Source organism: Natrix helvetica, assembly GCF_964273705.1.
Source record: "Natrix helvetica genome assembly, chromosome: 1".
NCBI lineage: Eukaryota > Metazoa > Chordata > Lepidosauria > Squamata > Natricidae > Natrix > Natrix helvetica.
This window is the reverse complement of record NC_138548.1, coordinates 259,090,038-259,103,843: the sequence shown is the minus strand read 5'-3', so window position 1 is coordinate 259,103,843 and position 13,806 is coordinate 259,090,038. Positions and strand designations below refer to the sequence as shown.

At 38.9% G+C, this 13,806-nt stretch overlaps 1 protein-coding gene across 2 annotated transcripts in view; it reads left to right on the top strand.

The window, feature by feature from the left end:
• LOC309392950 (transitional endoplasmic reticulum ATPase-like) overlaps window positions 1-13,806 on the top strand; it is an 83,224-nt gene that overhangs the window by 32,796 nt on the left and 36,622 nt on the right. Inside the window, exon 1 of one of the 2 annotated variants that reach the window (XM_081954617.1) lies at window positions 11,512-11,669. The exons of the other annotated variant lie outside the window; for it this stretch is intronic. Coding sequence (XP_081810743.1) covers window positions 11,650-11,669 — 20 coding nt within the window. The 5' untranslated portion in view covers window positions 11,512-11,649. Of the gene's footprint in view, window positions 1-11,511; window positions 11,670-13,806 lie in introns of those variants that run through there. 2 annotated transcript variants of the gene reach the window in all.

The window sequence follows — 13,806 nt, the reverse complement described above, 5'->3', positions numbered from 1 at the left end:
ATAATCGATTCAATTTCTGAATAAAATTGATATATAAAATCTGAAGTAATTTTGATGATACATTATTTCAGAATCATTCATATTGATTAAAAGCCTCATTTTTGTAACAAAAATAGTCAGAATATTGCCCTTGCTTTGTTATAAAAATAGTTTTGATTGTTCATAATATCCCTGAATAACTACGGTACATGTTTGTGAAAGCAAGTTCTTACTTTAGATTTGAAGAACATTGCCAACAGCAATCAACAGGTGATAGAGATCATATGTTATTTGAGCCCTCCATTGCAGATAATTTGCATGGTTCCCTTTTAATGTTATTTTTAACACATTAGTTTTAATATATACTAATCTATTGCATTCAGATGCCGAGTGCCAAATATTTTCAGCATTTATCTATAAACAGGTTGTAGGCAGTCATTCTTTATAAAGCAACCTAATAAGTGTAACATCAATTTTACCTCTAAATAGGTTAAATGACCCAAAACTCAATCTTATATTCTCATTAAATATTACAAATAATCACATCAAGACATGTTAGAATCAAAAGAAGCAGATATAGACAGAAATACAAGAACCTATATGTCCTGCTACTTCAGAATCATTTCTCCCAAAATCTATATATGTGATCAAATAAAGGTATAAATAGATATTGTTAGGCATATACAAGTAGTCCTCGACTTACAACCATTTGTTTAATGACCATTTGAAGTTATAATGAAACTGAAAAAAGTGACATAGGACCATTTTCCACACAACCTTGCAGCATCCCCATGGTCATGTGATCAAAATCCAGACACTTGGCAACTGGCTTGTATTCATGATGGTTGCAGTGTCCAGAGCCATGCGATCACCTTTTGTGACCTGACAAGCAAAGTCAATGAGGACGCTTTAACAACTGTGTTACTAACTGAGTAACTGCAGTGGCTCACTTAACAACTGTGGCAAGAAAGATCATAAAATGGACCAAAACTCACTTAACAACTGTCTTGCTTAGCAATGGACATGTTGGGCTTATTGTGGTTGTAAATCAATGACTACCTATATAGCACAAAGATTCAGGTTGGTGAAGGGTTCAAGAAGCCAGACTTTTCACAGCATGGCAAGAACTAGAATCTGCCCAACTGGTTTCATCTGGGAGGGTTGGAAAACTCAGCTTCCATCAGTTAATTCCAGGCCATCATGGAGTGTGCCTTCTCTGCAGCACTCTGGAATTGCGCTCACTGTGAAATTCAAATGGCTCCCATCCTACTTTCAAAGCGCCTTAAAGATCTAGTTCTTCACCTAGGCTTTTGGAGAGGATGATTGATGTTTTTTTCTTTCTTTCTGTTTCCCTTTGTCTTTATTGTCCCCTTGTTGCGCCTGCCTTTAGGTTTTTTTTAATTGTTATATTTTTTAAATGTTTTAATAATTGCAAACTGCCCAGAGTCACTGGGAGTCAGGTAGCATATAATTTTTTATAAAGTATTGATCACACAGTTAGCCAGATGTTTAGACTGGTTTTGGTATTTTAGTTCACCTATCAAGACCTTGCCAGGTGTTTTTTAAATAATAATAAAGATATTATTGCAGGATGTAAGCTATGCTAAGTATAACTGCCTTTTGCAATTGACTGATGATTTCGTCAAGGCTGATGGTTTTCAAGTGGCGCTCAAGATGTTTTGGAATTGCCTTGAAGGCACCTATTACTGTCAACATTATCTTTGCTTTATTTTTATTTATTTTAATATTATTATTTATTATTATTACTCAAACTAGAAAGGAGCAAGGAACAAAGGTTAAAAGGGGTTTTGTCCCTTAAACTTTCCACAACTCTAAAAATTAGAGAGAAAAAGATCAAAATATATACATCCATTTACTCTGGAACAGATGTAGTGACTGCAAAAGAATACTGATGAGAGATATGAAGCTCTTAGGCTAGATTGCACTCCTCTCTTAAGATACGATTTGTTAAACATTGTTGGTTGACCAAGATACAGTTAGATGCATTCACATACAAATGGTTATATATCATAGTGATCAGGTTCAAACATTCTTCTGGCAAGAAAAACACTTCATTGCTTAGTAAGATGTTTAAAACCAGTTCATGTGAAACAAAGAGTGAAAAAAAGTAAAAGATGTAAAAATTGTTTGGAAATGTGAATTTTTCTTTGTTCTTCCTTGGCCCAATTTGTGCATTTTTATTGATAGAGCTAGAAACACAGTGAGAACTCTGTGCTTACTACCATGGTCTGTTATTTCATTGATGTATACAGTATAAAATGAAATTGTTTGGGGGTTGGTTTTTTATTTTCCCAGGAATTGAACGAAGAAAAATGTAGTAAAACATATATATGTTTGCATTCTCTTAAACATGTTACTGATGCTTCATCCTGCTTCAGATAAATTTAGATATGACTGCATCAGCAATGAACTACAGAAATTGTTTGAAACCGCATACCGCATTTTCAGTCGGATATGCATCTAAAATTTATGCTGGAATTGGCCATGGGGGGTCCTTGCCACATTCCGAATATGACAAATCTACTTTGCCACCACATCATCATTCCTGGATTCATGCATCATACTAAATCATAAGGACTGGTTTGTAAACCACAGTGGCTGGGTCCATACTGGTAATCCTCAAGTTACAACTGCAATTAGACTGAAATTTCCATTGCTAAGCAATGCAGCCATAAAGCTTGGTGTCAAGTGACTACATGGCAATGGTTAAGCGGGGATGATGGTCATTAAACAAGCATCTCTTTGTAGCTTCCTGCCAGCTTTTATCAACCAAAGTCAATGGGGAAAGCTGGCAGGAAGTTGCAAGTCCCAGAAGATTCACAAGCAGGCTAGTAGGCAGGTAAGTGGTTGCTGCCAGGTGGAGTGGGAGAAAGGAATGTGGGTGGCCAAGGAGGCACTACACAAGCACTACTTGAGTTGGCTGCTGCTGGATGGGGGAGGATACGCGTAGCTGGAGAGGTGCTGTATGAGCACACCAGGCCTGGGAAAGGGTGGGTGGGCAGGTGAGGGAGACTTACTATACTAGAGCAACTTGCAACCTTTCCTGCTGGCTTCTTTCTTGTGGGAAGTCAGCACGGAAGGTTCCAAATGGTGACCACAGGATGATGCTGCAACCATCTTTAAACGCAAGCCAGTTGCCAAGCATCCAGATTGTGATCACGTGACGACAGGAGTACAGAGACAGCCAGAACTTCAAGGACCACTTGTAACCATACTAGTTCAGCACCGTTCAGACTCTTGTTGAATGAGTGGTCAAAGATCACCAGTATATTACATTTAAAAAAAAACCCTAAAGGATCTTAATGACTTAGCAAAGTATGTGAATTCAAGTGAAGCGTGAAAGAATTCTTAGAAAATGACAAAGGCAAACTTTCTTCCATTAGATAAATCCAAAATGAAACAGCTGTTATGGTTTCTTTTGTTTCCTGTTAGGTGGCACCCTCTAATGGCTACATTGCCCCACTATAGATTTCAAAGAATAGGAAATGCTTACATTTTATAGAAATGGAATGAGATTTCCATTTCCCATTTTTCTGTGACCTCTGTGAAAATATAAGGGAAAGGACATTTTTAAATCAATCATAATAGCCTTAACTTTTGCAATTTCAATGCGTTACTTTGCTTTCTCTTTAGTAAAAACCTGCATTTACTATTATAATTAAATCAGAAAGCAAGAGCTAGGTCCTGTAATTTGAAGCTGCAATTCTACTTGAAGAATTATGTAGTTCAAAACATACATGGTAAGCTAATTCCAACCATAACCTATTATTTGCATTAAAAATAAAATCAATTAATAAAAGCAGTGTGAGTAGAAGAGGATCAGAGAAAGAATTGTGTCCAAAAACATGGTAATGTAAATCAGACTATGTAATAATAAAAGTCATTCATTAGAATTCCAAAACAGCTTACAGACGAGGTAGGACACATTTAATCTCATTTTACCAATAAGAAATCAATTTTAACAGTGACCTAGAATTTTGGTAAATAAAGAATTGGAAGAAATCTAAATCCCAACTGTGTATATTGCTAATCCTATACAGTGACATTCAGAAACTATAGACTCAATGTCAAAAATAGCATTATAGATCCAGATTCAAATTAGTATTGCTTATAGAGGTAGTCCTTGACTTACAACCATTAGTTTAATGACTGTTCGAAGTTACAACAGCACTGAAAAAAATGACTTGTGACTATTTTTCACATTTTCGACTGTTACAGCATCTCTATGGTCGTATGATCAAAATTCAGATACTTGGCAACTGACTCATAGTTATGATGGTTGCATTATCCTGGGGTCATGTGATCACCTTTTGCAATGGGAAAAAGGTCAAGTCAACGGGAAAGCCAGATTCACTTAACAACTGTGTTACTAACGTAACTACAGTGAAATCTTTAAGAAGATGTTGGATAGCCATTTGTCTGAAATGGTATAGGGTTTCCTGCCTAGGCAGAGGGTTGGACTAGAAGATCTCCAAGGTCCCTTCCAACTCTGCTATTGTATTGTATTCACTAAACACTGTGGCAAGAAAAGTTGTGAAATGGGGCAAAGGTCACGTAACAACTATCGCACTTAGCAACAAACATTGGGGACTCAATTGTGGCCCTAAGTCAAGAACTACCAATACAAGAAATTTAGAATTATCTAATTAGGTCACTATATAGATGTTCAATTTTGATGGGCCACTACTAAACATACATCTTTAATTAAACTAGCAAATATAAATGTGTCTGCTTTCTGTACTATATGGGCTTTCAAGAGGTGAAATTCAAGAGGATATTGTCATGGAATTTAGTGTCTAGATTAGAGATCCTAGTTTGTACAGAAAAGTATGAGCACTCTTGGGGTAAAGTTAGGTTCTTTTTTTTTTTTGTACTTGTGAACCATACTAGCTAAAATGTGCCCAAACTGGACCCATATTTTATTTACTGTTAGTGGGGAATGTTGCATGTGACATCAGTGTAAAAGGCAATGTATGGACAAGGTGGAAATAAATATAGTTTGCAAGGATAGAAAGGTATAGAAGCATTTAGTAAATGGAGTTGATATAAACTAACTATAGTTATATTTCTTTATCTCACGAGTTTAATTTCTTGCTTAGCATGAAAGAAGTACCATGATGTGTGTGTGTGTGTGTGTGTGTGTGTGTTTATGTGTGTGTACAGAATGTGTCAACTCTCTTCCTCAAATGTATTCTTTTTTTTTTTTTCAGAAAATTTTATTGGTTTTTTAAAACATTTATAAGGAAAAGGGTAGGTGGAATGGTATACAAATTTTGGCAGTTGCAAGTATGGCAGACGCCCCCTCCCTCCAAACTCATAAGATACATCTATGTATAAAACATTAATACAAAATCGTATAAAATCAGCATATTAATTCTATGAAAAATTTTCAATCAGCTTATATATTATGATATATAGTCTAGATATAATTTCATTATTACTTTCGGTCTGTTTATAACAATGTGATTTTCTTATTCATTTTTGTGATCTGAGCTTTCTTAGTGTTGCCCCTTCTCCCCCCGCTGGCAGGGCTCCGGCCCCTCCCGTGTCCTGTGTGACCATTGAAGAGTCTTCTGTTTTTTCTAGGTTCGCTTTATTTTTTTCCATAAAGGCCTGAGCCTCTATGGGTGTATTGATTCTGATTCTTGTCTCCTCCCAGAATATCAGCATCCCTTCAGGCATCAACCATCTAAACCACACCCCTTTCTGGTATAATTTATTCGCCAATTGCGAATAATTTTTCCTTTTCTCCCTAATTTTTTTTTGGATCTGCTTCAAGATGGTTATCTCCCTGTCGTGATATGTCAATGCTTGCCCCCTTTGTACACCCAGAATTATGTCTCTTGTGCTTTTCCTAAGAAATTTGATATGAACCTCCCTGGGTACATTGTGTGTTCTGGCATATGCTGAGTTCACTCTATAGACCAGGTCTATCTCCCATTCCATCTGTTGTTTATCTTTGTGTATATATTCAGCTAAGATATTAGTCATGATGTCCCTTATGTTTTCCCCATCTGCTTCTATAACATTTTGAAATCTAAGATAAAAGGACATTCTCTCAAATTTTGTTTTCATTTGTTGGATATCAAGTTCTTTGTTACCCTTCTGCAAAGCTTCTACCCCCCCCCCTCGCCTCCGCCACCCCACCCTCCACAAGGTCCAGTCTCTGTGAGTTCTTATAAATTTGGACTTGATTCTCTTTAATTTCTTCCTTCATTTCCTTTAATTGTTTCTTAATTTCTTCCTGGCCCTGTATGAGTTGCTGAAGCATTTGTTGCAAATCCATCTCTGTACTCTTAGGTTGCATCAGTTCTGTAATCTTTGACTGTGTGGCAGGACTGGATGTTGCAGATGTCGGTGCAGAGGTAGCAAAGCCAGGTTTTCCAGGTGGTGGTCTTTTTGGAGACATAGTTTATAAAGCAGAGAGATCAGTCAGTGTAGAGACTGGACAGCTGAAGAGGTAGAGCAGGCAGATGAGTTCAGGGGGCAGAAGATCCAAGCAGCTGGGAGTTTCTTTAGTCAGTCTAGCAATAGAGAAAATATTCTCTCCAGAGGGTTCAGAAAATAGCAATCCACAAGAGATTCTTCTGGGTGACACGGAGACAAAGACCGGAAGCCTGAATTTTAAAGGTGGAGTCAGGTTTCACAGTTCATGAAGACAACGGAAGTGTGCCATCTTGCCCTGCCAGCTTTGGGCTCAGAGGCATAACAAAGTTTTAAAAGTTCAGAAAATTCTCAGTTCACCCATAAGTTCTGGAACTAAATCCAATGAAAGTCACTTTTACAGGGGTGAGGCATCATTAGTTGGCTCTCCCCCCCTCCTCCTTCCCCTGGGGGCGAAAGCAAAATCTTCTCAAGCCGCTTGTCCAAGGGGGGGGGAAATCCTCCAGCAAGAATCCGAAAGTTTAACTTTAAAAAACGCTGAAAGGTCCATGAGTTCAAAAGAAAGGGAATGAAGAAAGGAAGCCTCTCACCATACCGCTGCTGCTTCCTTCAAAAGTACGTTGTCCGCTCGGCATGGAGCGAGACGCATGCGCGCCCTCCAAATGTATTCTTGAGTCCTTGAGAACTAGCAGAGGGTGAGAATGCTAATGGCACTGAAGAGTGCTGACCCCACTGAACAGACAATTACGTTGTCCCCCACTGTTCACTAAGGTAATCAGAAAAATACCCCTTGCTGTGCTTTCCAAAACATTGCTTTGCTTACTGTACTCCATAGCATTTTGCTTGTGTTTTTTTTAAAGATACATGCAGTGGGTGGGAGTGGTTAGCAACTTTATATGATGTTGTAAAAGACATGTATCTTTTATAATACTATACAAAAAGCAAAATCCAGATATTGCTGCACAGACAGCAAGCTTAACGCAACCTTATAGCAGAAGAGCAACTTTTTTCTAAAATATCTGTCTCGTTCCAGTATGCAGCATTTCTAAGTGTACACTGAAAATGTAGGTATGTACACACTCAGATAAGATAGTCTACCCAATTTATCTACCAATAACATTGCAGTAGACCTAACAGAAATGAGCGAAAAACAGGCTGTTTTTTGCTCAATTTTGCCCCCCCCCCAGCCCCCAGGAGTACTCTACAAGCCTCCTAAAGGCTATTCATGCCCCTTTTTTTGACAAAAAACGGGCCCGTTTTCGCAAAAAAAAATGAGCAGTGTTTAGGAGGTCTGCAGAGTGCAAAAAACTTTTTTTAAAATTTGCCTCTTCAAAATCTTTATGAGTCTTATACTCTGATGTGTCTTATATTCTGAAAAATACGGTAATTTTCCCAGTTCATCTGGACTGACTGATTTTCATCCTGGGCTTTTTAAATTTGCATCTGAGAGCGCCAAACAGCTTGAACAGTCAGTGTTGGCTTGCCTGCATCCTCTCTATTGCTTTTTTCATAGAACGCCATCTGGCTATGCCAAGTGCCAAGGGCCCAATGCATTTTTCTCCTTCTCTCTACACAGGCTTTTTTAGGCAGTGACAAAGAATAAACAGAAGGAATTAGTTATCAAAACAAAAACTGGCAATATAATTTACATAAACCTTTGGCTGGCTGAGGAGAAAAGGCTTTCTCTTCCCACTTTTCCCAATTTTTTGATGATAAAAATAACCAATCACAAAATAGTGATGTGAATCATGTACGTTCATTGACGGTTGGAGCATTTCCTTAAACTGCAATGAATCTTAAATATGAAAAAAATCACCAATGCGTTTTAAAGGACATCATGAGCATCCTTTTAGGAAAATAAAAAGTTATTATTAGTAAAGTCAATACAGGTGATCCTCAAGGCTGTTTGAAGGGTATTGATACATTGCGATACACTTTGCAATACACTTTGGGGAGGAAATCCCAGAGTTTGGGAGTTGGTACATTCTCTGCCTGCCTTGCTCTGGCTGAGGAAGCTGCTTGGATGGGCAGAGAAACATCTCACAAACTAACAACAACAAAAATTAATCCAATTGCAATAATTCAACTTCAGACAAAACCTTCAGACAACTCTACCTGGATGATTGAGAATTTTCACCAATAAGTGATCTTCAATGTACAACCACAATTAGATCCTGGACTTTTGTTACTATGCAAGGCAATTGTTAAGTGACTCGTCCCCAATTTTACACTGTCCTCTTTTGCTGCGTCATTAAGCAAATCATTGTGAATCGCCGCTGACTTTGCTTGTCAGACGTTTGCTGGGGAAATTGCAAATGGCAGTCATGTGACCTGGATCCTCAACTATCTGATGGTTGCCAAACATCTGGATTTTGATCACGTGGCCATGGGGACACTGCGAAGGTTGTATGAGGATCGCCTTTAAGTCACTTTTCTCAGTGCTGTTGTAACTTTGAATAGTACTAAACGAATTGAGGACTACATCTAGTTTGTAACTGTCTTAACAAAGGCCGGTACAAGTAGTCCTCAACTTATGACTACGCTTGTGCCCAAAATTTGCTGCTAAGCGAGACAGTTGTTAAATGAATTTTGCTCCATTTTATTACCTTGCTTGCCAAAGTTGTTAAGTGAATCACAGTTGTTAAGTTAGTAACATGGTTGTTAACTGAACCTGGCTTTCCCATTGACTTTGTCAGAAAGTCACAAAAGGTGATCAGATGACTCTGCAACCATCATAAATCTCTCAGGACCATTTCCCATTTTAAAAAATTATGGAGGACCCCAGGAGAGCTTTTGTTTATATAGCTATGTTTATCAATATTTACTATATTAAAAATTAAAATTGATGAATCCACTGCCACTACTGCTTCTTATAATTATTTGATGGGATTTTAATACTGTATTATTTTTCAACATAGGCTGGCAAATTTTTAGCTTGTGGAACCTCTCAGAAGGTTTTAGGGGACTCACAGGGGTCCTTGGACCACACTTTGATAAATACTCACATGAGGAAAGTTAACTCGATTGGCATCTACTATATGCCAATAGAGTTAACCGATGTGCTTTCTGTAAACTAAAATGGTAATGAAGGCCTTCATAATCCAACAATTTACAAAAAATGATGTATTTCAATCACACACAAAAATACCTTAGCAGCACGATTTTCCAAAGCTATAATCTGCCCCTCAACAGCCTGTCCAAGCTTTTATAATAGCTCTAGTAGCTGTGGCATAATAAATAATTCAGTCTAATGCTGTGCTCAATTCAAAGTTGCATGTCCTGTTCCACAAAGATAGTGTGTTTCTCAGAAAACACTATTCATTATATTTTTTTATTTAAAAGAATAAAATATGTATCTCTTGATTACATTCGGATATAAGGATATAGGATCCAGGAATGTGATATTGACATATATAGTATGCAAATGTACAGAGGATTGAGCATGATATAACATAGTTTATATAACAACTGTGCAGTTTAATTGCATACTATTATATAATTTATATAATATGTTGAGTTTTGCAATGTAAATTATAATTATGCATTGGTGCTACATGCTTTTCACAAGTGCTCAATGTCTACATATATAACATGTCAATTATTTGTATGCAATCATATTTAAATCCAAAATATTCAAAGCTCGCCTTTTAGGTTAATTTTTTAATGTCTGCTTGGCCATTTGCTTTCAGTCAGTAAATCTAGACATTATAATCAGCTACAGTTTTTCCTACTTTTCTTTGGTGTTTAGCAGTTTTTCTTGCCATAGAAAATCTATTTAAGAGAAAAATAGAATACCGGGACAATATCTGTACTTGACTTAAATGGTTATAGATTAGGCTATAGTTTCCATTGATTGCATTGGCACAAAACAGAAACAAGCGATAATATATGCAGCAGAAGGATAGAGGATTTCAGCCAGCAGGATTAAAATAAAATCTATGGAAATTCATTCAGAAAAAAAATGACAGAGGTCTCCAGGAAAAGCTTTGGAATGCCTTGTATAAATTACCGGTACATTGAAACTATTTGCACCAGTGCTTGAAAATGACAATATCCACCAATTGTATAAAACTATGATTTATAAAAGGGGGAATAAAAGCATGCCTTATGAACTATTGATTGCCTGAATTTTCCAAATGTAGGAAAAAGATAACCAAAGGATTAAGCAAGTCTGGGTTTGCAAGGAATAAATAGTTTTGAAGCCTGACCCATTCAAGATGTGGGCTATTTTACCATTATATGGCAAGTGCATCAAACAATTCTTTGTAATGTAAACTTTTCTTAAGGCACTGAATATCTTCAGAAAAATCTACAATGCGCTGGACCAAGCAGCATGGAAGTGCAAAGGCTCACAAAAATTTTAAATGGTGGACAAAGAACTGCAAGCTTACAATTTCAAGGTCCTTACCCGACTATTCCTTACATTCAATCTACCTGAAGACACACAATAACCGTATTTGCCACATTCCAGAACATCCAGAATGCCCGTCGGCCAGTCCTGTTGTTGTTGGGCTTGTTTTCTCCACGGGGCATGACTTACTGACGTTTATTCTGCTTTTTCTCTACCGCCAAATACCTACCCGAGGCAAAACAACTTGCTTCTAAGTTCTGTCACATTTGCCATGTGGTCCCTTCTGCCGCATACATAGAATTGCACGTGGGAGGTTTGGAGCCCCGTGCTTTTTCTCCGCTTGCACCTTCTCGCTTCGCTTTGCATCTTGTTTTTAACCCACAAAAACATCCATTAAGGGGCAGAGAAAGCTGTTCGAGTCGCCAGCCAGAGAGATCCCGGGAGAAGGAGGGGGGAGAGGACAAGGGCACTTATTATGCAAGAAATGTCACTGCGCGGCCCGCAATAATTTGGAATCCGCCCTCCGTTCTCCATTTCAGAGAAAGGTAGAAGGCGGAGATCCATTCATAAATAGATCGGCTTTGTCACGGGCATTCTGGGGCTAATGGGGAGGGGCTGGCTGGAGGATCGCGCCTGCAATCGATCGGGTCGAGATAGTGAATCTTCTCTCCTCCCCCACCCCTCCCAAGCCAACCCAGCAATCGTCAGCTCGCCTGGGAAAGGGTTGGCACGGCTGTGGCGAAAGAGGGCGGGCCAATAGGCCGAGAGAGGGGCGGGTGGGAGCAGACCTATTTTCCAGCCGCTGCGAGCAGGGAGAGAGACCGAGCAGGGTACGGCCGTGTGTCCTAGGTGCCCGAGAGGGAAAGAAAACAGGAATCAGCGGCCCAGACGTGACAAGGCTCGGAGCAGCCGACATGCCCGCCTCGGGAGGGGAGTAAGTCATCGGGCGCGGAAGGAGTCGGCGCCTTCTCCTTTTTCGCCCTCCCTTTGCTTCTCAACGCGTGGAAGGCAGCGAGGGGAAGGGGCGTTCGGGGACCCGGCGCCGAGAGTTGTAGTAGGGGTCACTTTCCAAACCAATCTCCTCTCTGCGTCGCTTTAGCTTTGGAAACAGTTACCGGGGGGGGGGGGAGGAACGGGGGGGGGGACGAGAAGAGATTAGGGAAAACTCGATTTGGGCCTGACGTGACTGTTCGATTCAGCCCAGAAAAGTTTGACAGGATCCTGGAAACTTTCCCCAAGTTGAGGGTTAGCAGCTTTGCTCAACTTGGCTGGGCTACAGGGCAGCTTCTATAGGCTTGAGCGAATGCAATACAAGCTGTATGGACCCCTTGGTTCTCAGGATGAGTAGGAGATTTTTCTAAGCAGGTTGTGCGGGGCCTTTTCTTCCGTCTCGCTTCCTCCCTTAGTTGTTTGGGGAAACCCAAGCAGGCGGCAGCTGACGTTTATATCCGAGAATGATCACACAACAGGAGCACGGAGGAGGGTCAACACGGCCCGGTTATTTATAGGTGCAGGAATGCGTCTTGGAGTTGAGACTTTAAAGAAACATGACCCGCCCCCTTCTTCTTCTTCTTCTTCTTCTTCACAAAGCATTGAGGTTATTCTTCCCTCAACCTTTGGGAAGAAAATACACAAAGTCTTGTCAAGCCCTGAAGGCACTTTTATTGCACAACAAACAACAAACAAACAAATAAACATCGCTTATATTTGGAAAGGATAGCTGCACAAAACATTTTGACTGGTAAGGTTGAGCTCTTTATCTGAAGTAGCCTATTCTTTCTGCTAGGTAACTAGTATTTAAACTGCCAATCCATTCAGCAGTAAGTGCTTAGTTTTTGTGACTTGTACTGGATCCAGTGTTTTTCTTTAGTGGAGCATTGTTGGGGAGATAACCAATTTTCCTAGCCTTCAAATCATCATTCCAGCAGCAACTCTCAGTATTTGGATTCACATATTGTGCTATATCATCATATATTTTATTTTATTTATCTATTTATTTATTTTAATAATTGTTTAAGAATTAGTGTTATGAGACTAACTGCGGTTAAAAATTCTGGCTTAGCACAATACATTAACTCAGGTACATTGTAGTTATCAAAGCATAAAGGCTACAATATTTAAAACATGGACACTTCAGGGTAAGGTTCGGAGATGGGAGACTTTTCTTACAAACACGCATCATTTGAATTTTGACCTACATTTATTTCTTAGGTAAAGTAATTATTCGTAATTGTTCCTTACCCAAGTTTCTAACAAAGTTGGTTGCGAAAAAATAATCACAGTAAATATTGTTGAGATTTGTTGTTTAATACACTGCTGTAAATCTTATCTTGAAAAAATATTGAAGTGGTAAAGTAATTAACGTAGTGTAGCTTTGGAGATTCAAACTGAGATCTATTTTTTGTCCTCATCAAAACTCCCTGGTTGATTCTGGGCCTGTCACACACCCTTAGTTAACCTTTCTCACTGTAATGTTGTAGGGAAAAAATACAAGAAGGTGCTGTACATGTCAGCTTGAATTCTGCAATGAAAGATGGGATAGAAATGTAATGAATAATCAGAAAACACATGACCTATTGGGTCATCATTTCAGATATATTTCCTTACCTAAACAGATAAACAGCATGACCATGGGCAGGCAAAAAAAAACAAAAAACAGTGGGAGCAACTTCTGACTTCCTGCTGGTTTCCCCATTGATTTTGCTTGTGGGAAGCTGGCGGGGAGCATTGGAAATCACAATCACATGACTGCAGCCGACAGCAATGGCACTGTAGCAGCCACAAATTTGTCAATACAACTGTTGTGAAGATCCTTTAAATTTCAGGCCCATGGGAGTAATGGGTCCCAGATTCTGGACACATTCTATAAGTCAGCCCATTTGAGGTACATTAAGTAAAAAATTATTGCCTATAGTGCATTTTCACCTAACTGAAAGTTACAAGCAGACAATGGAAGAATGTTATTAGTATGTAGAATATTGATATGGTGATGATATGATGATATTAATGATGATAAATAATGATCTTCAATAATACGTTACATCAGAGTTCCCCAACCTTTCCAACTTTGC